The 25,213-nt window shown below is 37.2% G+C and overlaps 1 protein-coding gene across 3 annotated transcripts; it reads right to left on the bottom strand.

Annotated features, from left to right (window-relative positions):
* Positions 1–393: 393 nt before the first annotated feature.
* Positions 394–24,623, bottom strand: LOC110378196 (chondroitin sulfate proteoglycan 4). Of its 3 annotated transcripts, XM_064035389.1 has the most exons (26): positions 24,502–24,623; positions 24,221–24,421; positions 23,046–23,182; positions 22,533–22,679; positions 22,190–22,333; positions 21,894–22,075; positions 21,518–21,725; positions 19,883–20,038; positions 19,483–19,710; positions 17,492–17,779; positions 16,728–16,925; positions 13,902–14,008; positions 12,926–13,061; positions 12,288–12,463; positions 11,733–11,892; positions 10,220–11,425; positions 9,819–10,000; positions 9,208–9,361; positions 8,280–8,774; positions 7,529–7,724; positions 6,927–7,082; positions 4,787–6,645; positions 4,289–4,527; positions 3,558–3,708; positions 2,787–2,949; positions 394–2,032 (listed from the first exon to the last, which is right to left on the bottom strand). In XM_064035389.1, exons 2-25 carry the CDS (start codon positions 24,273–24,275, stop codon positions 2,827–2,829), a joined length of 7,083 nt encoding a protein of 2,360 aa, XP_063891459.1. In that variant the 5' UTR covers positions 24,276–24,421; positions 24,502–24,623; the 3' UTR covers positions 394–2,032; positions 2,787–2,826. The 3 variants fall into 3 exon arrangements, with proteins under 3 accessions (XP_063891459.1, XP_063891458.1, XP_063891463.1); XM_064035388.1 differs by having other exon boundaries at positions 24,221–24,621; XM_064035393.1 differs by having other exon boundaries at positions 2,787–2,934; positions 24,221–24,621.
* Positions 24,624–25,213: the final 590 nt, after the last annotated feature.

Below are 25,213 nucleotides of genomic sequence, written 5' to 3'. Positions count from 1 at the left end.
ATATTCGCTAATCTAAAATCAGTAATTATTCTAAAATATTTCCCTCCTAAAATGTCGTATAACGTCTAAGAAATGCAATAAAATATACTCCTTTATCTCCCATATCTGGCATAGAATATAATTTGGTATTAGCTTGAGTGAATGTCATCAGGCACATTTATTGTATATTATGTAAAAATAATCATTAGTTCTTATGCTGTCTCGTTATCTACACTACAATATCTTCACTCTTGGCTTTCGTTTTAAATAAATAAGAATAAATCTCAATGTGTATCTCACAGAATGTTACATTTTCAGTGTTATTAATGATAATGGCTTATTGTACCAGTTGGTACCTTACTAAATGCAAACTCTAAACTGATTGAAAATTAAAATACAATGAGGGTTTTCTAAAATGGCGTCCACCAGGTGGCGCACTGAGTCGTCAGGTCCAGGTAACTGTCAAAGTGCTTATCTTTACTATGAATAGTGAACGATTTTAGTGGTTTTTTTATTTTATAATTAAAGCACTGCATTATTGTTTTACTATTGAGGTTGAGTAAATAAAAAAAACTAAATCATATTGTGTTAACAAATTTTTCAACTACCAGTGACTTTTGCACCCTCTCTCTTAGCTCAATTTTTAGTTCGGAAACCTTATTCTGACCGTAGTCCATAATAAAATCAATAACACTTCCAATATAACAGAATTTCAATAAACAATAAGTTCGGCACCTACAATTCCATACTATTTGACAGCTGTTTGGACCAGACGCATACGTGGCGCCACCCGGTGGCAGAAAAAATTTCAAAAACCCTCATTACATGGCTGTGGGATGTTCAGTGAGCAGTTGTACAAGCCAGCATAAAACTGTATAGCAATAGAGCTGTTGAACCACCCGATTAATGCATTTACGACGAACCGTGTTTCGCGGTCGTCCGATTAAAAAAATACAATTTTAAAAGGCATGTTACGGTTGTCCCTTCAATTTTCCGATGTACGACAGCTCTTAGGCTATGAGTCACAGATGCCTGTTTCTTGTTATAGTGCATATTAAGATCGATACAGCCGTACTATTTAAAATATTCTTCATTTCAGGCATTTCAATATGATTTTACATGGACACAAATAATACGACTTTATCTATCTTAAACTTGAATATTCTTAGCTTCACACAGCTTTGTTATTTCATTGCTAACCTAAATAAGGACACATTTCTTTAACAAAAATGCTTAAACAAATGGCATACAAAATATTTTCGGATCACAGAATGAAAATTTCGGAATATCAGTCTCAACTAATATAAACTGGCAAGAAAAAAAATGGCAATACCACTGAACTGGTACAAATTCACAAAAATTAAGTACTTCACACACATGAGTTGTATGACGGCGCAAATCCTTTGTATTAAAAAAATATTCCACCTTAAAATCTAGATATTACATACAGAAGGCAAATTCTGCTACATCCGCTGGTTGAACTAGACAAACTACATGTATACAATTACAGGGTGTTTTAAAAAACTTCTTGATGAGTACCAAAATTTCATCCAGTAATTTACTTAAGTACTTATGTATATCTAATGTATTATTGCCAATGACGTGGTGTGATCAGTCGATGACGTAACGATAACATATTTTTTGCCTAGAGACAAACATCCAACGACTAAATGCGCTATTCTATGAACTCAAAGAATAGTTTAGGACTTCATTTAAGACGAAAAATTAAAAACCTAAATCGATAAATATTCTTTAAATTCCACTTTAATTAAATTAAAAATACCCGGTCTATCTTTGCATTATATAACGGTTGTCTATCATTCGAGAAATCAACTAAACTTTGAGTTCAAAGACAACATTGTAAAGGCCCGTAATATACGCACAACTTGTCTAAATGTCGGACTGTATTAAGTACTTGTCTAAAGGGTAATTTCGCAACTCTCATATTTCCCCGTGTAGTTGCTGAGTAGAAAAGGCGTAGGAACTAAGTCGACGCCGCGACGCCGCAGGCGACGGCCCAGCGTCACGGTTTTATCGTGTGCTGTTACCATCACTGCATAAAAAAAGACAAATAGGAAAACGATAATTATATAGCTCGTCATAAAGAAATTGCGCATGCATGATACATTGTCAAACTCTCATTCAACAAGGTTTATAGAATTGCAAATCATGTTCTGTCGTTAAAAAGGAAATAGTTGTGGATTGGGTGAAAAATGTATTGGCACCTACAGAACAACCATTTCATTTTTCAAGCCCTGCAAAAGGGTTTTATTTGAAATTCGTGTCAATCACTAATTAGTATTTAGATGATTTAACAGAACAATTCGGTGTTAGTAATGAGGGTTTTCTAAAATGGCGTCCACGAGGTGGCAGCACCGAGGCGTCAGGTCTAGGTACCCGTCAAAGTGCTTATCTTTACTATGAACCGTGAACGATTTTAGTGATTTTTTATTTTATAATTAAAGCACTGCATTATTGTTTCACAATTGCGGTTGAGTAGATAAAAAACTAAATCATATTGTGTAAACAAATTCTAGTACATTACGTTATCTACCTTTCAATGAGCTTTTCCTTAAAACCAGTGACTTTTGCACCCCTCATTCTGAGCAAAATTTTTTGTCCGGAAAGCTTTTTCTGACCGTAGTCCATAATAAAATCAATAACACTTCCAATATAACAGAATTTCAATAAGCAACAAGTTCGGACCCTACAATTCCATACTATTTGACAGCTGTTTGGACCAGACGCATACGTGGCTCCACCCGGTGGCAGAAAAATTAGAGAAAACCTTCATTACTCCAACTAACCTGGCTTAGGCATCCTCGGCAATGTAAACGTGTCCTTGGGTCAGACCCAGTATTGGTTGCGCCGGAGCATGGGGTTCGCCGGCGCGACGCCCGGCGCTCTCACGGGGTACGCGGATTCACTCGCCTCGTAACTACTCCAGTCTTCGGCCTGTAATGATCCGTACTGATTGTTGCGTTATTTTTGAAATTTGTGCCTTATTCGTATGTAAAATAGAACTTTGATTCAGAATTGTAATAATTTTAAGTTTTGTTACTGGCTGAGTGGCTAGGTGTCCTTTCATATTCGTTGGCATAGGTTAGACACGGGGCCCGTCTTTATCTTACTGGAAATGTGGGACAGTTAAAGAAACAAATTGTAGCATGCGTGCAAATTACAGACGCTATTGATCTCGGGGACTTAGGAAAGTACTGATCTCATTAACTAACCACTAGACCTTTGTCTGGGCACCGGCACCTTCACACAAGGATGGACTGAACGTTAGGGTGCATCTACACGGTGCAAGTAGCTGGAGCATGTTAACAAGCGCAAGTGACAATTGACAAGTGACAAAAGCTCGCGGGAAGGTATTTTACTTTGGTACATGCGCAAGTCGCTGGACCCGCACGTTTTTAAAATGCATGTAACCTGCGCATGTGCCTAAACATACGCAAGCTACTTGCACCGTGTTCCAATGCTGGATCGAATATTATGTGATCTCTTCTGCAAAAAAATCCAGTAGAAAAGAATTCAGAGGCAATATGTTATAAAGACAAACATAATTTAGTACTCACATCGGTATGATCATCGGTGCCGTAAGGATACCTCGCGTTGAGGTCTGGCAGCGTGGCGTCGGCGAGCGGCGTGACTTTGCACGCGACACTGCCGGCCGATGGCAGTGGTGTACTCGCACCAGTGTGCACTGACTGGTCTGATGACACGTAGCTGTGGAAGAACATTGAAATGAAATTAGTTATTATACGTTTAATTGTTTGAAAGAGCTAATATCAGGGACTACTGGTCCGATTTCAAAACTTCTTTCAGTGTATCCTATATATAGCCTATATCAAGGAAGGCTACTTTTTATCCGCGTTTGTGCAGAGGTATATCTATACTAATATTATAAAGCTGAAGAGTTTGTTTGTTTGAACGCGCTAATCTCAGGAACTACTGGTCCGATTTGAAAAATTCTTTCAGTATTAGATAGCCCATTTATCGAGGAAGGCTATAGGCTACTTTTTATTCGAGTTCGTGCCGAGGTTCCCACGGGATGCGGGTGAAACCGCTGGCACGAGCTAGTAGTATATAATACTTGGTCACTATGCCTGAAACGTTGAAACCGGTTTCGCAATTTTTTTTAAATTGTCCTATGAAGATTTGTAGACTTAAAAAAGGGCATTTATAACTAAATTTGATAAGCGGCCTCTAGTGGTATAGGAGCGACCGCACCTTTCCTCAGCCCTGAGTATCTCAAAAATCAAAGTCATCAAATAGCTTACACAATATTTTATACTATTAACATTACCGTTTTATAGGCGGCGTGCCTTGCGAAGGGGACGGCATGAGGTGATCAGGCGGCCTCGGCAGCGGTATAGGAGCGACTGCGCCCTGACTCTGCCCGTGTATCTTCACTAAGGCGTTCTGATCCCTCATGAGGTATCTCCTACACTTTAGCAGCCCGAAGATCACGATGATGGCAAGAACTGTCCCCGATAGAGCCATGAGGATCATCATGTAGTATGAGGCTGTGTCGCCGTTTGCAACCTGTTGGGAGTAGATGGTTTTTTGATAGGGAGAATGCAACTGCATATACTATAACGTGATTGTGTTATGTTAGGCTTGTTATGAGTTTTATTATGTTTCTGATACAATGAGGTCACATATGCTTTTATGTAAACTTTTGTTGTCTACTAAATTGTCAATAAATTACAGCATCTGCTGAAGACCGAGTTCTTGTCTCACTAACGCCACTCAAGATACACAAGATTTCCAAATAAAAACTAAAATAAATTTCAATACTTACTGGAACGCCTTCATGACTCTCAGGATCATTCGGACCCGGCAGATTCTTCTTCTGTCTATTTCCTATAAACACTTTCACATCACTGACTGCAGGCTGGAAAATAGTCGCCGCCAGCAAAAACCTGAAGCTGTCTTCATAACCATTCAGCTCACTCACTTTCTTCTTCGTCACGAAGTATATCACACCCGCTTTCACATCCTCGTGTGTAAAATATGCTACCTCTCTTTCCCTAGCACTTGTTTTCTCTCCTGAACTTCGTATTATCTTCTTTAAAGTACCAAAGCGAGGTTTCCTCAATAAAGTATACACGGGATCGCTAGCTGTCAGTTTCGCAAGGCCAGTCGCATCCATTGTATTCAATGTAATCCTAGCCTTTTCTACTTCTACTCGTAAGTCACCTAACGTCATCAGCGGTTGTACGATAACTTCTATCGCGAACGGTCGAGTTGCATTACTGTTGTGAACATAAGCTATTAAATCGAAACTGTCGTTAGCTGTCGTCATATCGTTCTGCATATATATTACAACTTTCTCCATCAAGTCCTTATGCGTGAAATACGACACTGGATTCCTGCCAACGTATATCATACCGTGCAGAGGCTGACGAGTGATGTTATAAAGAACTTTTGAAGTTTTAGCATTCGTGTCCACGTATATCTGGTCTGTAGTAACCGCCGCCACATTTGAGCCTTGTTGCAGGTGAATGGGATGCAATGACGTCGCATTCAGAATAACAGGTATGACATCTATAGTGAACACTGTGTATGTAGGCTTGAACTGGCCGTCCCACACTCTGAAGTAGAACGTAGCTGTCTGCAGCATACCCGAGTGTTCGTATATCACTCTGCCGTTATTTATGTCGTCTTGTGTAAACTTGTTGATCGAATGCGCCTCGTCAATTGTCTGATTCTTATCTAACATCACCATCCTTCCTTGCGTTGGTCCGCTGATTATATCGTACAGAATCCCTGACGGTCCCGTGTCAGCATCTTCGGTGAGCAAATCATTTTTAGTGATAGTATAGTTCTCGCCTTGTACCACTTGTATTTGTGGAGTATCAGTCAACAATCTAAACGGCTGATCATTTACTGGGATGATGTGTATTACAATAGTAACGTTACACAACAGAACGTAATCAGGTAGCAAGTACAGGGACATGTCAATTTTGTCCTGAGTCGTATCAGAATCATCGTGTTCGTAATTGACGACGCCACTTTCGATCTGCGACTGAGTCAACGAAGACATAAAAGGTTTTAGTTCACCATGCGAAGGCTGAGACCACTGCGCCTCTATCTGGGGCTGCCTCAGTCCAGCTTGAGTTTCTAAGTACGTAATAACATTACTAACATTAACTTTAATAGGCACTTTATCTCCTTCTTCTACTTTAATCACGGGTATATGGACGTACTTAGCAAGCCCGCCGGATGACACAGATATATCTATGTTAAAGATTTGATCTGTGAGTGGTTTAGCTAATGGGGCTTCTACTGTGAATATGAAGGAATCGTTCGTATACAGATCTGAGAATGGATGCGTGTGTTCGTAGAAGACGACTGTGTTGTTCACATCTTGTTGTGTGAATTGCTTTATAGATCTGTGGTGATTTTCTCCGTTCAACATGACGAGTCTACCGAGTGTTGGAGCTCTTTCTATCTTGTATATTATAGTTCTTGTGGGGTCAGAGCACTTGGACATGAGCATATAGTTGTTCAAAGGCTCCCTCATTAGCGGGAATACTCGTAACTTGTGCTTTCTCGTCAGTTTCAGTGAGACTGACTTGGTCGTGATCAGAAACGTGATTTTGGAGAGTTCGTGTAGCCCATCTGTGACGTTGAAGATCATCTTGCCTTTTGTGCCATCTGTAACAAATATAAAGTAAATTATATTGGTTAGGTCCCTGCTTTAGATCTTATAATTACGGTGAAGTAATTCTAATCTGTCACAAGTTAATCAGCAAGAAACTTGAATGGACATTTACTAAAATAAACAAAAAATATAAATTACTAATCATGTTTTTCTTAATTTCAAGTAATGCGACACGCATTGTATTTTCACTGTCAATCGCTTGCAGTGGAAAATAAAAAATAAATTCAATATTTATGATGATCAAATAAATAGCATATTTGCAAAAAGCACTTACTTTTATGAACAAACACGACTTTTCCATTATCGATGTCTGCTTGAGTGAAGTGCTGTATCGCCGTGTCTAGGTGTCCTTGTAACGCAATGTATCCAGACACGATGTCTACAACTCGCACCGTCACGTTCTCGGGAGGCGTGTCGATATCATTCACATCTGTAAACATTGGTAAAATAACTTATTACTGTCCCGCAACTTTTATTAGTTATCGATAGATTCTATGACACAACCTTTACTGATTTTAAGTTTTCATCAGTCAAGCCGTTTCCAACTATGTTCAGTGTAACAAGATGCAGCCAAGCACCAGTAACACATACATGGAGCATGGACCGTACTTGAAGCGACTGTCTATTTGACATTTTCAACACAGTTCTTGGTAAGACTGTTTGGTTTCTAGTCACTCGTCTACCAAGACGTTCCAAATTTAATTCCGGAACCCAAAATCTTACATGCCTTCCAACACTAAGGAATACTGGAGATCTTGTCATGACATATGGTGCTGAATATTGATTTGCAGAAGGATCGGATGAAAGCGACGCTCTCGCCTAAACCCTGCTTCACAAGAATGATAAATAAAATAAAAAGTATTTTCAGATACTCACATAGCTCTTTAGTGGTGAACGTAAAAGTGCCTCCCTCCCACACACAAAGACCAGTATTAGCTGCCACTATAGGCGGCTCATCGTTCACGGGCATAATGTTAATGTGCACGAAGAACGGCTCGCTTTCCTTACTGCTTTCCGTCACTGCTATGACTCTGAACGAGTCCGTCGATTCTTCTGACCCGTCGTTTATGTACTGTGGAAGTAATTGTACATTTAAGTATTTATATGGGGCATACATAAAATATATTCTTGTTTAGTCTTACTTATTTTATAAATGTGAAAGTTTGTGAGAATGTATGGATGTATGTTTGTAATTCAATCACGCAAAAACGGTTGGACCGATATGATTGAAATTTGGTATAGAAGGTAGACAGGGGTTACCCTGGATTAACACATAGGCTACTTTTTATCAACACACCACGCGGGCGAAGCCGCTGGCGAAAGCTAGTAATATATAAAGAGGAATGATTTGATTGTTTGAATCGAATGGGCTCTGGAACTACTGAACCGATTTGAATAATTCTTTCAGTCTTAGGAAGCTACACCATCTGCGCTAAAGACGGGTTATGTTTGTTGTACATGTATGTAAAGTGGTTTTACATAACGGTGAGTTAACACAAGATTCCTTGGAAAAAATGACTACAGCACAGTTACTTATTACAAAACACGTCAAAGAATAACTGCAATCGTATTTAAACATGGACCGCACATTACTTTTTATTTAAATACAAAAGAGGGTTGAACATACCTGAATGTTACCAGAATTGAGTTTGAGGACCGGCAACAGATTAAGTTCCTGATCAGTCATCACGATCTTCCCAAATTTAGGTTTCTCGATCACTTTGTACGCCACAACTTTTCCTCTATAATACTCTGTGACCGTTCTGAATACATCTGGCTTTATGCTTACTGCTTCACCTTCTACGACGGTCAAGTTAACCGCGTGGACGTAGAAATGCTCAGGGATTATGACAACATTAAGTTCAACGTCTCTCAGCCATACTATCCCGTTGGTGACGTCCATTCGGATCCTGTCTCGTGTTCTGTTGACTCCTGACTGTACGTAAACTAGACGGTTCGCGTTAATGACCGATTGGTCGAACACTTTGATATGGACTGGCTCTTCGTTGTAGTTTTCTAGTTCGAGGGTGCCGGGTGTGGAAGTGATTTCGAGCCATCCGTGGTATGGCCCGTCTGTTACTTGGTATACTATGTTTGATGGCTCAATTTGGGGATGCATCACCTGTGTAGGAAAGATGTAAATGATTAGTAGGCTAATTAAGGAGGCAAGGTTACAGTTACAGTTACAGCCTTTTTATCGTCCCACTGCTGGGCACAGGCCTCCTCTCACACGGAGAAGGATTGAGCATTAATCCAAGGCAAGGGCACTTATTTAAAACTTCATTAAATCGATTGCTGACTCTTTCTTTGTCAACTAGACAAAAGTGTTAGCAATAGATTTAAAGCAGCTTTTATTTTAATGGATGCAATTTTGTGCAACTGACGGTTAGTATAATTTTCACCAAACTTAATGAAAGCTTGCAACTAATACGCTTCTGAACACAGGCATTCGCACTATGTTCTAAGACGCCTTTAAGTTTATTACAAACTATTCTTAGGACTCAGTTAAAGTTTTGTACTTTGTACACTTTTACAAACCAAATTATTGTCATTACCTCCAAAATATCCTTAGTAACATTAACACTGGTAGATTCTTCGACAACAAGCGGCAAGTTTGTGGTCACTCTCAGAGGCTCCCAGTAACTGGACGGAAATATCTTTATCACGTATACACCTTCGCCCCACGTGTCAAGGCACATCACTTTGAACCTGAGGAAAGAGGTTATTGTTATTCTATTTTCAAATGCATAATAAAAGACCCGTAGCACAGTTTAGATATATTCTCTTGTAAACAATTAACGATGAGCGTTCGACGAGCTTTTATCGGCGCTATCGGTGCTGTCAGTACTGAGTAACGTGCATCGAGCACATGCGTGTTGAGTGACATTGTTACGAACGTTGGTATGTAGCTTCACAACTGTTCAGAGAATATATTTAAACTGTGCCAACAGTTTTCTTTGTATTATAATTTTAGAGCAAATGAGAAGCATACGGCTAGGTGAACCAGTATTATGCCAGAGTATAAACTTTCTTACTGTTCCTACTATTCTACCTATATGTCGTTCTGCTTACTGGTGATAGGAATTCCATATAACTTGTGTGGGGCTATTATCAAAATTCTATCTCTAGTATTCCATATCTCTGGCATAGTAACTACAATTCTTACCTGAACTGATCAGTAGGAGTCTTGGGTTCTCTGTGTCTGTATGAAACTCTGCCGGCTGCCACATCCAGTTGTGTAAACGTGAACGCTCCCTGACCTTCCCCAACCTCTATGGTGCCGTGTTTCGGTTCCAAATTCACTTCGTAGCGAATGTCCTCTTCCAAACAGTTCATATTTGTGTCAACCTGAAATAATATGGCCTCGTTCCTTAGTCATAGGACATCAAATTTAATATACATATTTTGATAATTAAATCCCAGTTAAAGTCAAACTTTGTAATTCATTCAGTGGCATTTTAGAAAACCTATGTATGCATTTAGTGTGGATAACTAAACCGGTCTACTAGAAATAAAAATGATTACATAATAGAAAGAAAAGTTAATATGCAATGAAAGAATCTTTACCTGCATATCTCTAGAAGTAATAACAACAGCTTTGCCATTCTCTACAATAGAACCATTAGTCGGATACATCCTTATAAACGGAGGTGATGCCTGTATCTCCAAGTTACCATTAACATCGAACAGCCCATCAGATATCCAGAAAGCCATCTTCCCGTACTCCTTACCCTGATGCTTGAACAACACCAAGTTCTTATTGATATCGTCCTGAGAGAACTGTGCAATTTGTTCAGAAGGATTGTCAGCTCGAAATATTCCACCATTCGGAGGATCCTTGATATACCTTTGAACTGTGTAAATAATATCGGAAGGCTTAGTATCCAAATCTGCATCAGTATAGCTTAGGTCTCGAGCAGTTATCAGTCTAGCCCCACCATGAACTATGTGAAACACGTTATCATTTGCCCTCACGGGACTGTTGTCGTTCTTCAATATAATATCAATGTGAAACACTCCCACATACTGAAAATCTTCAGGTTCTGGACTCAAAGCCATGAAATGGAAGGAATCGTGTCGACTTTCTGAGTCGTCGTGAGCATAGTATACACGATCTGAATTCAGTTCCTCTAACGTAAAGTAGGTAGTATTATCTCGCATCGTTTTAAGCACATCGTTTATCACTTCTATTTTACCGTGCTTTGGTAGATGTGTGATGTTAAATATTAAATTAGTGACTGCATCTGTGCGGAAATTGAGATGTGTAGCTGGAATAACCATTCTAGATCCTTCTGTAACTTGTAGGCGTTCTAATGTTGTGTGCACTCTGCCTTCTATTCGGTCTGAGGTCAGTGTACCCGGGGTGTGTCGTATTGTCATAACGCCGGTGATATTTTCACATTCTGTCGCCCCCACAACGAAGGTAAACTCGTCTTGTATATGCGAGTACGCTCTCCTGTGTAATCGATACCATAGTTGATCGGTGTCGATATGTTGTTGGGTGAACGTACTATGCACTTGTAAATGATGCTTTCCTGAAGATAAGTGTAGAATACCGTATTTAGGTGGTCTCAGTATCGTGTATACGATACGGTCGCTCGGTAACGTTAGCGGGTTAGTTTTGAAGGTTAGATGTTGAGACGATATGAAAGCCTCTCTCGTATTGTTCAGCACAAGTTCTTCGTTCACTGACTGATACAGTTCGAGTTTTATAAATGTCAATCGGAAGTCGTAGAGTGTGTTCGTTCGTATTGAGCCAACCGAAGCTTTGAACTGTGGACAAAGAATAAAATAAGGTATAAGGACCGAAATTTAAAAGTACATCAGAATCCATCATCTATACTAGTATTATGCAGAGGAAAACTTTGTTTGTTTGGTTGTAATGGATAAACTCAAAAACTACTGGACCGATTTTAAATATTCTTTCACTATTAGAAAGCTATATTATCTGCGAGTAACATAAGCTATATTTTATCCCGGTGCGGGCAGTAGCTCCCACGGGACGCGGGTGAAACCGCGGGAAAACGGCTAGTTATAAAATAAAAATAATTACAAAGAACTCTTTAATAATGTTATTTACCTTAAACTCGTCATGTGATGGGTTTCCCAATAGATGCATATAACGTACACGGCCAAAAGTAACCATTTCGCTTGTAAATGAGTCTACGGTCTGCCAAGTACCATCCAATACTCGAAGTCGTTCCACCACGCCGAACTGAGGCGGTTTTACAATATCGTATCTGTAACAAAAATATTATTTTATCTGAATTATGTTTGTGGAGTTTTCTTTTCGTGAAATAAGGAGAAAACTAACCTACAAAGGAGTTAACTTTCAAACAAATAATTTACTGTAAGTACTAATATAACAATATCATGGACAAAATAACGCTCAGAAAGCTAACCGGTACCCTGAACTTCAATTAATTTGCATAAATGCAAGGTTAGGAAAGCCCCTTTATTGTTAATCGGACGTTAAAACCGTAAGTGACGCAAAAAATGGCATTTTGTATATGATATTGTTACTGGATACTCAGGCACATTTAATAAAACCGTAAAAATCAGTTTCCCATACCAAAATCAATATAAATTGACTGCACGCACAGCCATTTAAAAATAGTTCCACATTCCTACTTACTTGACTTGCACATTGGTTTCATCAGCATTGGTAGTGAAAGTGAGGTTATCAGCCGATATGATGGCATAAGAGTTATGAACCAATTGCAGTCCCGTGTTGTTGACGAGACGCACTTGAAGTGGTACTACAGAAATACGTAGGATACCGGGACCACTCGTCTCTATGCCGTCTGATACCTGTAGAATAAAAGTTAGTTAGTGATTGGTTAAATAAATGTTTTAGCATACCTATTTTAATAAAATATACTTAAAGGGTCTTTCTCTATTTTATGCATTGTCGTCGACCTTGGGGTCGGCTTCCAGTCTTAACCGATGCTTCTGGATACCAGTGTTTTACAAGGAGCGACTGCCTATCTGACTTCTTCAACCTAGTTACCCGGACAATCCAATATCCCTCGGTAAGACTGGTTGTCAGACATACTGGCTTCTGACTACCCGTAACGACCGCATAAGATGTACAGTGACAGTTATAAAATACAACCAAAAAGAAGACACGTTAAGCTACTTTTTAGTCAGTTATCAAACAAAACCTTCAGCGTTAGATAACCCATTAATCTAGGCTCCTATATGTATTTATCCAGGTACACAAAGTAATTTCTTCGAGGAGGCTGAATCTATTTATAACATAATAACACTTACTTGTAAAGTCAACCTGAGCGAAGTTTTGTTGAGCTGTTTGTCACTTGTGGAACCGTGCACATACGATATCACTCCTGAGTCTATGTCTTGTTGAGTGAACGAGTCCACTGGCTGCCCCGACATTTCTATATGGCCACTATAGAAGAAATTGATAAATTAGTACAGAAATGTTAATGTAAATAACTATCTTAGTTGAATGATTTTTTGGATAAAAGTGTTCCATAGTAACAGTCAGTATCTACAATCACTGTAATTGTTTCTAAATTATGTTGATACCGTCGATTTTCTTTACTTTTTAAATGTATTTTTTTTTATTTTCTGTAATGGACAGTTCATGCCCGAAAAAACTATGATAGGAAAAAAAAACCGGCCAAGTGCGAGTCGGACTCGTGCACGAAGGGTTCCGTAAATTACAGTTAAATCAACCTATCTCAAAAACTATAAGAGATACTTTGATCAAACCAAAAATCGTTGAAAGAGTTAATTAGCATGCATCACCTCTATTTTTTTAGAATTTTATACCCCGTAGTTATAAAAATAGAGGGGGGGGGACATACTTTTTACGACTTTGAGAGCTGATATCTCAAAAACCGTTCACTTTAAGAAAAATGTTTTTTAGAAAACTTTATATCATTTTAAAAGACCTTTCCATTGATACCCCACACGGGTATGTACATCGAAAAAAAAAAATTTCATCCCTCAGTTACATGTATGGGGGGCCCCACCCCCAATTCTTTTTTTTACTATTTAGTGTCATATTTTTGTAGCGGTTCATACAACACATATTCCCATCAAATTTCATCACTGTAGTACTTATAGTTTCCGAGTAAATCGGCTGTGACAGACGGACAGACGGACAGACGGACAGACGGACATGACGAAACTATAAGGGTTCCGTTTTTGCCATTTTGGCTACGGAACCCTAAAAACGGACAGATCTTGAATACCACTGGCAGAAGCTAGTACCTATCTTTACCTGTTAGCTTCATTCTTGCCATGCAGTACAGTATACAGCAGATCTTCGGGAGCCGTATCTGGATCCTCAGCCTTCAATATGTCAGAAGTAATCACTTTTCGTGTGCCCTGTAATGCGTATGACAACATTTGAAAACACTTTCACTTCTTATGCGGTAATGAAGAACTTCCCTCGGGACGCGGGCAGAAGCTAGTTTATATTATACATGAAACGTGAATTTATTTTCCATCGCTTGAAAATAAATAAAACATGCTTGGATTTGTATTTTTACCATGAAGAAAGATGTCACAGGAAAAGTGGGTCTGGCACCTTCTTGAAGGTAAAGTAACAGCTAGTAGATCTAAACAGATGTTCGGGTTTCTTGTCAAATTAATAATAATCTGTTAAAGATTGGTATTTTCTGATGCGCTACTTTCTTAGGTGATTTTGCCTTAGTCATTTTTTTCTCCTTTTTACTTTTATTGACTAAATCTCAAATGTTTGGGAAGGTCAGTACCAATTAATATGAAGACGACATTGATGGACACAACTTTTTATAAAATGCAAATAATAAATGCAGTAAAATTAGTAAAACTAAATAAATAAGGTACTCACTCAAATTATATAAAGGTTAATCTGTAGTGCGTTCGGCGTTTGTGAGTCAAAACAATGCATGCAACTACACAAAAGCAAAAAAATAAAAATATTTGACGTTCTGGAAACATTCTGAAAATAATAAAACAATAAATGATAAACAAAACATTGCGTTGAACGAAATCTTTCCAAATTATGTCAAATTAATATTGGTTTGTTCCCACTAGTTCTACTGCTTAGTTCTACCGTAGAACTAGTGGGAACTTTTTTTCCCACTAGTTCTACTATTTGTGGTATAACAAAATAGTAGAACTAGTGGGAATTATAGTTTTTATTGGTATTCCCACTAGTTCCACTGAACATTCGCGGTAGAACTAATGGGACATAATTTTGTTCTACTAGACAGAAGAAGTACAGTCGACGGCCGATAGTTGTGATTTTTTTTAGAGCTCAAAATCGATAGCAGTCAGAATAACTTAGATTTTTTTCATTACTTTCAACAAAAATTTTCGTAAAATTTTTATTTTTATAATCTATTTCTACAATGTACACACTATACATATATACAAACTTAAACTACTTATCTTTATACAAAACTAAAAATAAAATACTATATACAAAATATATATAAACATAAAACATAAAATATAAAAGTACTTTCAACAAAAATTAAATGTTTTTCTTTATAAAAGTACCAGGATAGCAGAAATAAAGAGGAGCTAGTTAATGTTTTTGTTCTTCTGATTTTTAAACAGGTGGAGGTGATATCAAATTTTATAACACCTCTATGGTGGTATTTGACACATTGATTAAAAAAAAACACACTAAGGTTAGTTTAGTAAAAAGGTTCTTCTAACTTACAGATAGACATGTGTTGCTGGGGAGTTTGTTGCGCCACTTCTTCCCAGCAGAAACACATAGGAAGTGGTGAAGGGGGCTGTCTATTGTAAATTCCTGACGTTCAAAAAGTGCTGTCTTGCAGCCAAGTTTGAATAAATGATTTTTGATTTTTTTATTTAGATTTTTGATTTTGTTAGTTTGATGTGAATGTTGTGTTTGAAACTAACAGTCTTAATACAAAAAGTTAAACATCTGTTGAACACTTGTCTAGAAAAAGTGTGGCTACAAAAGGGACCTTAGTTCAACGTCGTTTGACATTTTTTAGACAAGTGTTCAACAGACGTTTAAAAGTTTTTTGTGGTACGACGGTTTTTGTATAGTTACATTCCTATTCAATGTGTATTATTATAAGCAATGTCTTTTAATTAGTAGTGTTGTAGATGAATATCAATGTCTGATTTTAAACACCACCTAGCTCCTCTTCATTTCTGCTGTCCTAGTACTTTTATAAAGAAAAACATTTAATTTTTGTTGAAATTCATGAAAAAAAACTAAGTTATTCTGACTGCTATCGATTTTGAGCTCTGAAAAAAATCACAACTACAGATAACCACCCAGGCCGTCGATTGTACTTCTTTTGTCTAGTAGAACAAAATGTCCCATTAGTTCTACTGCAAATTTTCAGTGGAACTAGTGGGAATACCAATAAAAACCACAATTCCCACTAGTTCTACTATTTGAGGTGTAACAAAATAGTAGAACTAGTGGGAAAAAAAGTTCCCATTAGTTCTACGGTAGAACTAAGCAGTAGAACTAGTGGGAACAAACCCAAATTTTCAGTGGAACTAGTGGGAATACCAATAAAAACCACAATTCCCACTAGTTCTACTATTTGAGGTGTAACAAAATAGTAGAACTAGTAGGAAAAAAAGTTCCCATTAGTTCTACGGTAGAACTAAGCAGTAGAACTAGTGGGAACAAACCTTAATATTCATCGACACTAAACAGGCAAATCATAAATCGATTAATTGGTATTACATATCATGCTACAGTTAATAAAAATCATGCAAACTCGTCATAACTCAGTCATACATTAGTTGTTAAAAGAATAATTAGGTGCAAATTCATTATATTTTGGCAAGCTTGTCTATATTTGATCGACCACTTTTATATTCATACACTTTTTCGTACTTAAATTGCAGGAAAATCGTTGTTTCCCCTTTTATCTATACTAATACTATAAAGAGGAAAACTTTGTTTTACAAATTATTCCATCAATAGACAGCTACATTATCTGCGAGGAACATAGGCATATATTTTACCCCGGTACGGGCAGCAGTTCCCACGGGACGCGGATGACACCGCGGGAAAACGGCCAGTTACAAATATTTTTTGAAATAATAAAATGTATACCTGAGTGAGTCTCAAAACTTTCCCTGGCAGTAGGTTAAGTACTGGTGGGTCATTGACCGGAGTGACATTGACATGTAGAACGAATGTGTTTCTTCCTTGCAGGTAGCTTGGCAGCGTGAACTTTGTCTCTGGTATCAGTTCCATGTCGAGAACAATCGCGTCTTGATGATTTTCGGAGCCGTCGTGAACGTAGCGAACCTGTGAATTTATTTTTAATAAAGTTAGAAAATATAATTACACTTATTTCATCAAAATACTCAATCACTATATAGTATAAAACAAAGTCGTTTTCTCTGTCCCTATGTATGCTTAAATCTTTAAGGCGTCGTCCTAATTGGGCGCGATCGCGCGATGGCGCGATGCGTTTTTCATCTCACGATCTCACTTGCGAGGTTCCGAGGTTCAAATAAGACACTCTGATGAAATCTGTACGTTTGAACTCATCGAACGACGAGAACGTATCGTGTCATCGTACAATCGCTGTCAATTAGGACGACGTCTTAGATGAAAAACGCATCGCGCCATCGTGCGATCGCTGCCAATTAGGACGACGCCTCAAACTATGCAACGGATTTTGATGCGTGTTTTTTTTATGAGTGATTGAAGAGGACGGTTTATTTATATGTATAATTCACAGTAGTGTATTTATTATCAGTATTGCACCTGTGTCGCTAGTTTAATTATAAAATATGTTAGTAGTACTCGTTTCTTAAAAAAGACTTGTGTGACTATAAATTGATCACGTCTACTCAATTTCCCCTTACCTTATCTCTTGACAAGTCAAGCAGAGTGAAGAACTGTTTAGACTTGGTCTCTCCTTCTATAAAGTTGTACTGTTGCGAGTTCCGTTGCAGCGAGAGGTCGATAGCTATCCGTCCATGTTGTGGCGACTGAGCGACGTGCAACACCACTCCTGAAGGTCGTACTCCATACTTGTGGTGGTCTAGAATCACGTCTATGTTCTGTGTGGTGATTACTGTGACGCCACCCTCTTGGACCGTGAGCGGGAAGAGTGCTACCAGCTCTAGTTCACTGCTCGATTTTGAGAATACCTGTGGGTGGAATTGTTTATGAATGTAATGTTCTGTATCATGAAGATAGACTGTAAAAATTTTGGCAATGGGTACATAAACTTGACAATACATTTTACTGACGTAGTGCACACTGTTGTTATTTGTAACCTCAAACTAGCCTATATAAACTCTTATGTAACCTCTTATGTACCTACTTCCTTATGTACCCCTCCTATGTACTCTCTTTTGAACTCTTCCATTTTATTCCATGTACCCCCCTATACAGGGTTACTGGTAAGTAGACCGCATCCTTTCATGAGGTGATAGTATAGGTCAATACGGACAAATTTGACTATGAGATACACTGAGCAAAAGTTAACCCATTTGAAGATAATCGAATTTGAAGATCTTTTCTTTACAATTCGTCTAGATACACGTACAAATTTTTATTATTAGTTAAAAGTCTCGTTTTTGCGGATTTTTGTGTGTTTTGTGCCTTTTTGGATAGCTAGATAAATGTAGATGTTTTTTTAAGAATTCTGCACAAAAAAATGAAGAGTAATATTTTTAAGAAAATAGCTACTAAAAAAGTAATTGCTGTTCGCTATAATTTCCTCTGTGATTTGTACCTACAGTTTTATGGTTTGTTATTATGAAGTGATTTATCTTCTATCCAAAACACACAAAAATCCACAAAAACGAGACTTTTGACTAATAATGAAAATTTATACGTGTACCTAGACGACTGATCTTGAAATTCGATTATCTTGAAACGGGTTAACTTTTGTCCAATGTATGTCATGGTCAAAGGACAATGGGCGATTCCGGTCCAAATGTCCACCACGAACGAGACCTATATGGCTGGATAGCCCGTTAAATATAGAACATTTTTTGTTATGGAAGTAAAAAAAAATATAATGCCAGAAAAAAGTTATAGCGAAATCAAATAAAACATTTTATAGATTTTTTCAATTACTTTTCGTGATTTTCGTACTTTCTGTAACTTCTAACAAAATAGAATTGTTCATTATTAGAGAGAAGACACCACCAGTTACATCGAACTTTCTTAGATCCAGGCACCGCTGAGTATTCAAGCACTTCTGGCGCCTCAATAGGTTAGTGATTCGTACATCCATCGGGCAAAAAAATATGGGCTGTTTATATGCCATAAACAGCCTATATTTTTTACTCATCTTAGTTTTAGATAAAGTGCGGAAATGGATGTGGAATAAAATAAAAAATAATAATGACAACATACAAAAACTACCGAAAATTAAGAATACATATTTGGCTATAACTTTTTTTTGGCATTGTTTTTTTTTTACTTTCTTAGTAAAAGTTACTCTAAATTAAGTGGACTATTTAATTACATAGGTCTCGTTCGTGGTGGACATTTGGACCAAACTTCATACATTCTTGCCCAATCTCCTTTGTCCGTATTGACCTATACTATCACCTCCTGAAAGGATGCGGTCTACTTACCAGTAACCCTGTATAATCTCTCATACCTGAATTTACTGACTGTGAATGTATGTGAATTTTTAGCTTTATACATCAAGGCCTTTTCGTACCTTTTGAAAGAATCTCAGATTTTACGAAATGCTAGGAAATCAGCAATTTAAGAATTAAGATCTTGTTATTTCAACTGTTTTACTCCTTTCAACTTTTCTATCATGACATAACTGATAACACGAAGGACGAATGACGGTGAATTAGCATCATAAAAACAACGAAGCACAAACCTTATACTTCTCAGCGTAATCCGGATTGATGCACAGATCGGAGTCACATTTGCAGGTGAAGTGATCAACGCCGTGCTGTTCACAAACCCCTTGAGGGACACAAGGCGGATTGCCGGGGCTCGAATGACAGGGATACCACCAAACACACTTAGGACTTACGCCGTAAGTAACTACAGCATTTGGAAGACCGTAGACTTTTTCGTCCACTTCTATTGGTTTAATGCAACCCTGTAATTAAAATTTTGATTTAACATTTGGTTAAATTAACCACATTATAATCTGTATGTGTACAAAGCAATATTTTAGCTAGACTATGGCTTTTTGCTTGCCAATTCCTAATACTGAATTAGCTCTGGATCCTCAGTATATGAAATGAAAATCAACACAAATAAACACTTACCATGATACTAGAATCAGCCGCTTTGATTCCTTTGGTAAAGGCTCTCTGTTGCTTCTCACTCTCTATGCCACCGAGGTAGAAGGAATCCGATAGATCCAAGTACCGTGTACCTCCGCTTTCGATTCTCGTATGCATTGCTATATTATCCACGGAGAGCTGAAAACGGGAACAAATTTTTATATAATCTTGAAAATTGGTTTTCAAGAGTTAGCCTAATCTTAATCTATAATATAAAAATGAATCGCAAAATGTGTTGGTAAACGCATAACTCAACAACGCCTGGATCAATTTGGATAATTCTTTTTTTGTTGCGTTTGTTACTGTCAGGAGAAGGTTCTTATGAAATAGGGTAAAGTAGAGAAGTCAGTTGAAGGGAGTGAAGCCGCGGGCAAAAGCTAGTATAAATAGAAAATGAATTTGTCAATAGTGCCAAGGTTTGTTGCTATTAAGATATTATCAGGCCTTGGCCTCACCCAGTTATTCTATATGACACAGATGGCACAACCCAAGGGCATAGTAAGTACATCAGTAATCTAACAATAAAAGCTTACTATGCACACAGTTAGCAGCTAGTTAAGTAGGACTAAGTAGATTTTAAGCATAAAAAATACTGCATTCATTGCAAACGCAAAACAATTTGGTAATGGTCTCATTGGCTTTGCAAATTCGCATTGTATATTTGTAATCACGACAAGTTTCAATTTGCACAGTGCGCTGCTAGGCAAAATAATGAATCAAACAAAATGTACAGAGTTAACAAAAGTCAATAGCGATTTGCATAAACGCTAAGAAGAAGAAGAATAGCGATTTGCAACTGTGGTCCATTCCCTTAATTACCGGATTTGGCAATTAATGTATTACAAGTTTGAAAAAATTGATCTATGTATGTATGTAGCTAGGTGTCACCCGTACAGTTTATACCCATAGCCTACAGCAATTATTTCTCTTTTATTTTATAGCTTCTATGATGGCGTAAGAGCCTTACAGAGTACGCTGAGCGAGGTTTCTTTGTTAACATTTGCAGAAAAACAAACATTGGCTCATTGGGTATTTGGTTGCCAGAAACTCAACTTTAACATGTCCATATATAAAGCAATATGCACCGCAGTACACGTGGAAGACTGGAATCATTGTAATAGCCAACAAAATTCATTTTAATACCTTTGCATAGCATTCGCAATGGCATGAGTATAACCCTTAACATAAGAGGCTCAGCTGATCATATTCATATGTAATTACTAACTATGTTCAAGCAGATTTCACAGTTCATAGCATTCGCTAGGGATAAAGTGTACATAAAAGTATTACTTCTAATAAGTATCGCGACTAATTGTAGTCTTATTATGACTAAGAAGTAGAACAAAAAAAGCTATGAGCCAAAACGCGTAGTTCATGGGCAATGGTCGCAATTACAGTAATTTTATAGAGAAAGCCTCCATGCTTCCATTCGCATGGAGCTTTCAATATTTGCAATTACGCAAATCACATTTAAATACACATAACGCAAACTATACGCATGATAAAGAAGCAAAATAATGCTAGTTTCTGTACAAAATATCATAAAGAGCAACCATTTAACTACGAATAAACATCAAACTTAGACTAGATATTTAAATGCACAGCTTTTAAGCTCACCTCAATCATAGAAGGGTAGAATGACAGATGCATCTTATGCCACAGTCCGTCGTTGACTCTCACAGTGTGTACAATTTGACCTCGTGCCATTTTGACGCGCACTACACCTTCCAATATTTCAACAGCCAGGAAATCCGAGCCCCGACCACCGCCGGCATTGTAAAGAATAATTGCATTCTGCGCTATTGTTTTAAATTCTATCTGCCATCTGAAACATTCGAAATTAGCAGAATGACGTAAAAAGTTAATAGAAGACACTTGTTTTATTGTATGTTTATCTATGTTGATTAGAAATGTAAATTATTGATGGAAAATAAAGTATCCGAAGCAAATCGAAGATGTGAGATAGTATTCCACAAACAGTAGTTCTACTTACTTTCCCCCAGCTCTTGAATTGATTCTCGGCAGTATAAGATAAGCGCCTTCATCAACAAAGCTAATGTCAGAATTGAGGTCGGCATCGAATTCCGGCGCACAGTTCCACGTCACGCCTTCTACGTGGACTGAGCCCGATCGACTTCGGGCCTTCTCTATAATCTTAACACCGTTGTAGTAAACCTAGAAAAGTTATAAATAAAATTGACTTAAGTATTACTTAAGTTACACAAGTAAATGATACAAGAATGTTTATCAAGCAATGGTTTTAAGTTTGAGTACATCTGAAACACTCACATCTTCCATACAGCCGCGAAAATTCTCCATGTGTCCCAAAAACAACTCCGAAAAATCGCCTTGACCACCCAGGAATATTCCAAAGTGGATGTTCAACTCGAAAAAACGGCCCGGCAGTCTTTTCTTCACTGCTGTTTCGTCAACCTTTAAATAATAGACATATACTTTATGCTTATCTTATTAATGTTGACAATGATGGATATACAAAAAATGTTGATTAATTAAATATTTTCATAGTAATTACATAATTATATTAATGACGCTTTTCTTCAATAATACAACATACACTTGTAGTGAAAGTTTTAGAAGTGTATTTTCGTGTAAAATGTACGAAAAGTTTTACCTTCATAGTAAGGTTGGCTTCTCGTCGGATTATGCTGACATGGTGCCACTGTGTATCATTCAAATGTATCCCTTTTGGAGATGAGAGCTCGCTCTCACCTGCACCAAGGTTGATGTGCAGTTTCAGTCTTCCACTTTCCAAACGTATCTGCAGATAAATAAGATTGATTCAAGACAAAATCATGACTTAAAAGAGAGATTGATGAGTAATGTTCCTCTATCTGACTCTTAAGAGCTATTACACAGTTGGTCAAGGAAAAAAAACACACCATTCCAGCTTTTAGATTAGATCTTTCTCCAATTACAAAACATAGACCATTGTACCACAAAAACTTTAAAACCTCTGTTGAACACTGAGACACTGAGAATGACATTGAAATAAGGTACGTTTTGTAGCCACACTTTTTTAGACAAGTGTTCAACAGATGTTTAAGTTTTTGTAGTAAGGCTGATAGGCACCAAGTTTACCATAATAGTACTACATAACAAACAGAATATAGAATTGTTCCCGTACCATGCAATAGTCAGTTTTGCCAGCAGCGAGAAGCAGTAGAGCATCAGACAGATGAGTGCGGAAACGAAAACTCATATCAGTGACGCCTTTTGCTTCCTGTAGTGGGTATGAAATGTAGCTCGCTCCATAGAAAGATGCTGCAACAAAATTATTATTCTTAACATATTGTCTTCAGAGTTCACCAGTCACTACAATTATTTGGATTTTTTTTCTTGATGAATCGATGACAATCTTATATTTTAGTGGCCCAGTATTTTGTCACGCTCACTGCATTTTCAGTGGTGGCAAGTAGATCTTTTGATTTGCAGTTGTTGGGGCACATTGGGCAGCACAGAAGGTGTTACATTGTTTGTGGTGCAGCACTGCCCCCGTTCTGTTGCTGTTAGAGTAGCCCCGCCTAGATAGGTTGTTGTTACATCTACAGACTTTTGTACACAATCTGTTAAGAGACTTCCATACAGGCTACACTAAGTCATGATTATTAATTATTTGGAGTAAGAAAATTTGCAGGTAAAGTAGCCCTGATAGTTTAAAATAGGGAAGCAATATCACTGTCTGTGCCTTATGAATTGAATTACACCTGTGTTATGTCAACACCTGCACTAGCAATTAAATTAAAGTATAAATATGTGATATAATAATTCAAAAACTGTGACCACTTGGTAGGATTGACTTTAAAGCATCAAAATTATTTCAATTTTATTCCAAAAATCTATAAAAAGCATTCTATGTACAAATAAACACATGCATTTTGTATGTCTCTCCTCCTGAAGAAATTATAAGCTTTCAACTAATCACTATTTCAAGTGATATAAGTTTGCCTTATCAACAAAAAAGTGAATGTTTTTCTTATTAGTTTGTATTTTTTAAATAGTCTTACTGATTTATTGTATACATTTTTTTAAAAGACACTTTAGATGGCAGTATTTTGTAATATCTTTATTTTCCATACCTTTTAGACTACCTAATTATGTTTGAAATGGTTTGGTGATGTCCATTACAATAAAAATAAAAGATAATAAATTCAAATGCAAAGAACAGACGAATTCATACCAATATGAAGGGCAATATGAATTTGTACGAATGCCAAGTAGGTAAGTAAAGAACTTAATACTGTAAAATTTAATATTCTGCGAGTTTTAAAACTAAGAAGATGAATCGTACGCTCAGCTCACCTTTATCATACGCAAATCCCACACTCACGCAGGTTAAAATTAGAAAAAGTTCCATTTTGGATGACTACACACAGAACTCAGGCACCACAATAATTATTTACGTTCATTGCTATTGTCCATAATCCTTACTGTTGTTGTATTTATAGGTTTTTACAGGTTTAAACTAAGCCAACTGCAATACACTACAGGCGTGGCGTCCATCTAAAATGAAATAATGAATCGTAAATGCCACCGAATATTACACAATTACGATTTATATCAAGCCATATTTTCTATATTACATTTTACTTTCACTTAATGCTTTGTTCGAAAGTTTTTGAGATTAATATTTTGGTTTCAGTACTAATAAATATATTTGGTTGAATTTCTTTACCAAGATACAGGGTCGACTCAATCATTCATTCATTATTCATTTCCTAAATTCATACAATCTTTAGTTCACTCATTCGCTCTCACCTGTTCAGTGCTCACGACCGACTTCGAAGAATGAACTCAAACTGGAGTCAGTAGTAATAAAAAATAATAGTAAATAAAATTAATTTTAGTTAATATATACACACATTTATTATCTAACTTATTACCTATAAATAATAAAAATCATAATACTAAACACTCCACACTTTATTAGAATTCCATATGTTATGCTATGCAGTTACATAATAATTATAATGTATCGAAAACTTCCTCATCACTGGGAGCGTACCATCGAGGCGTACAAAACAATTATTTGTCCAGAAATCTGAATTTCGGGTCTAGGCTCAAAGGGCTCGGTGCAATGTTTTTTTTTTAACTTCTCAATGACAAAGCCTCACTCCATGAGTAAAAAAATGGTAAAAAAGAAGATCTCCCATTACGACTCCATTTACGATTGAAGCATACGGAGCATCACGCAAATATTTACTATTGTTTTGTTTTAAATAAACGTTTTTGTCCTTTTCAGTGATTCAATAATGAAATCCCATTGTCTGCAGGCGCTGATCTTGGACTGAAAGA

Source organism: Helicoverpa armigera, chromosome 1 (genome assembly GCF_030705265.1).
Source record: "Helicoverpa armigera isolate CAAS_96S chromosome 1, ASM3070526v1, whole genome shotgun sequence".
NCBI lineage: Eukaryota > Metazoa > Arthropoda > Insecta > Lepidoptera > Noctuidae > Helicoverpa > Helicoverpa armigera.
Note: the sequence above shows the minus strand (reverse complement) of the source record. Positions and strands in the feature narration are given on the sequence as shown.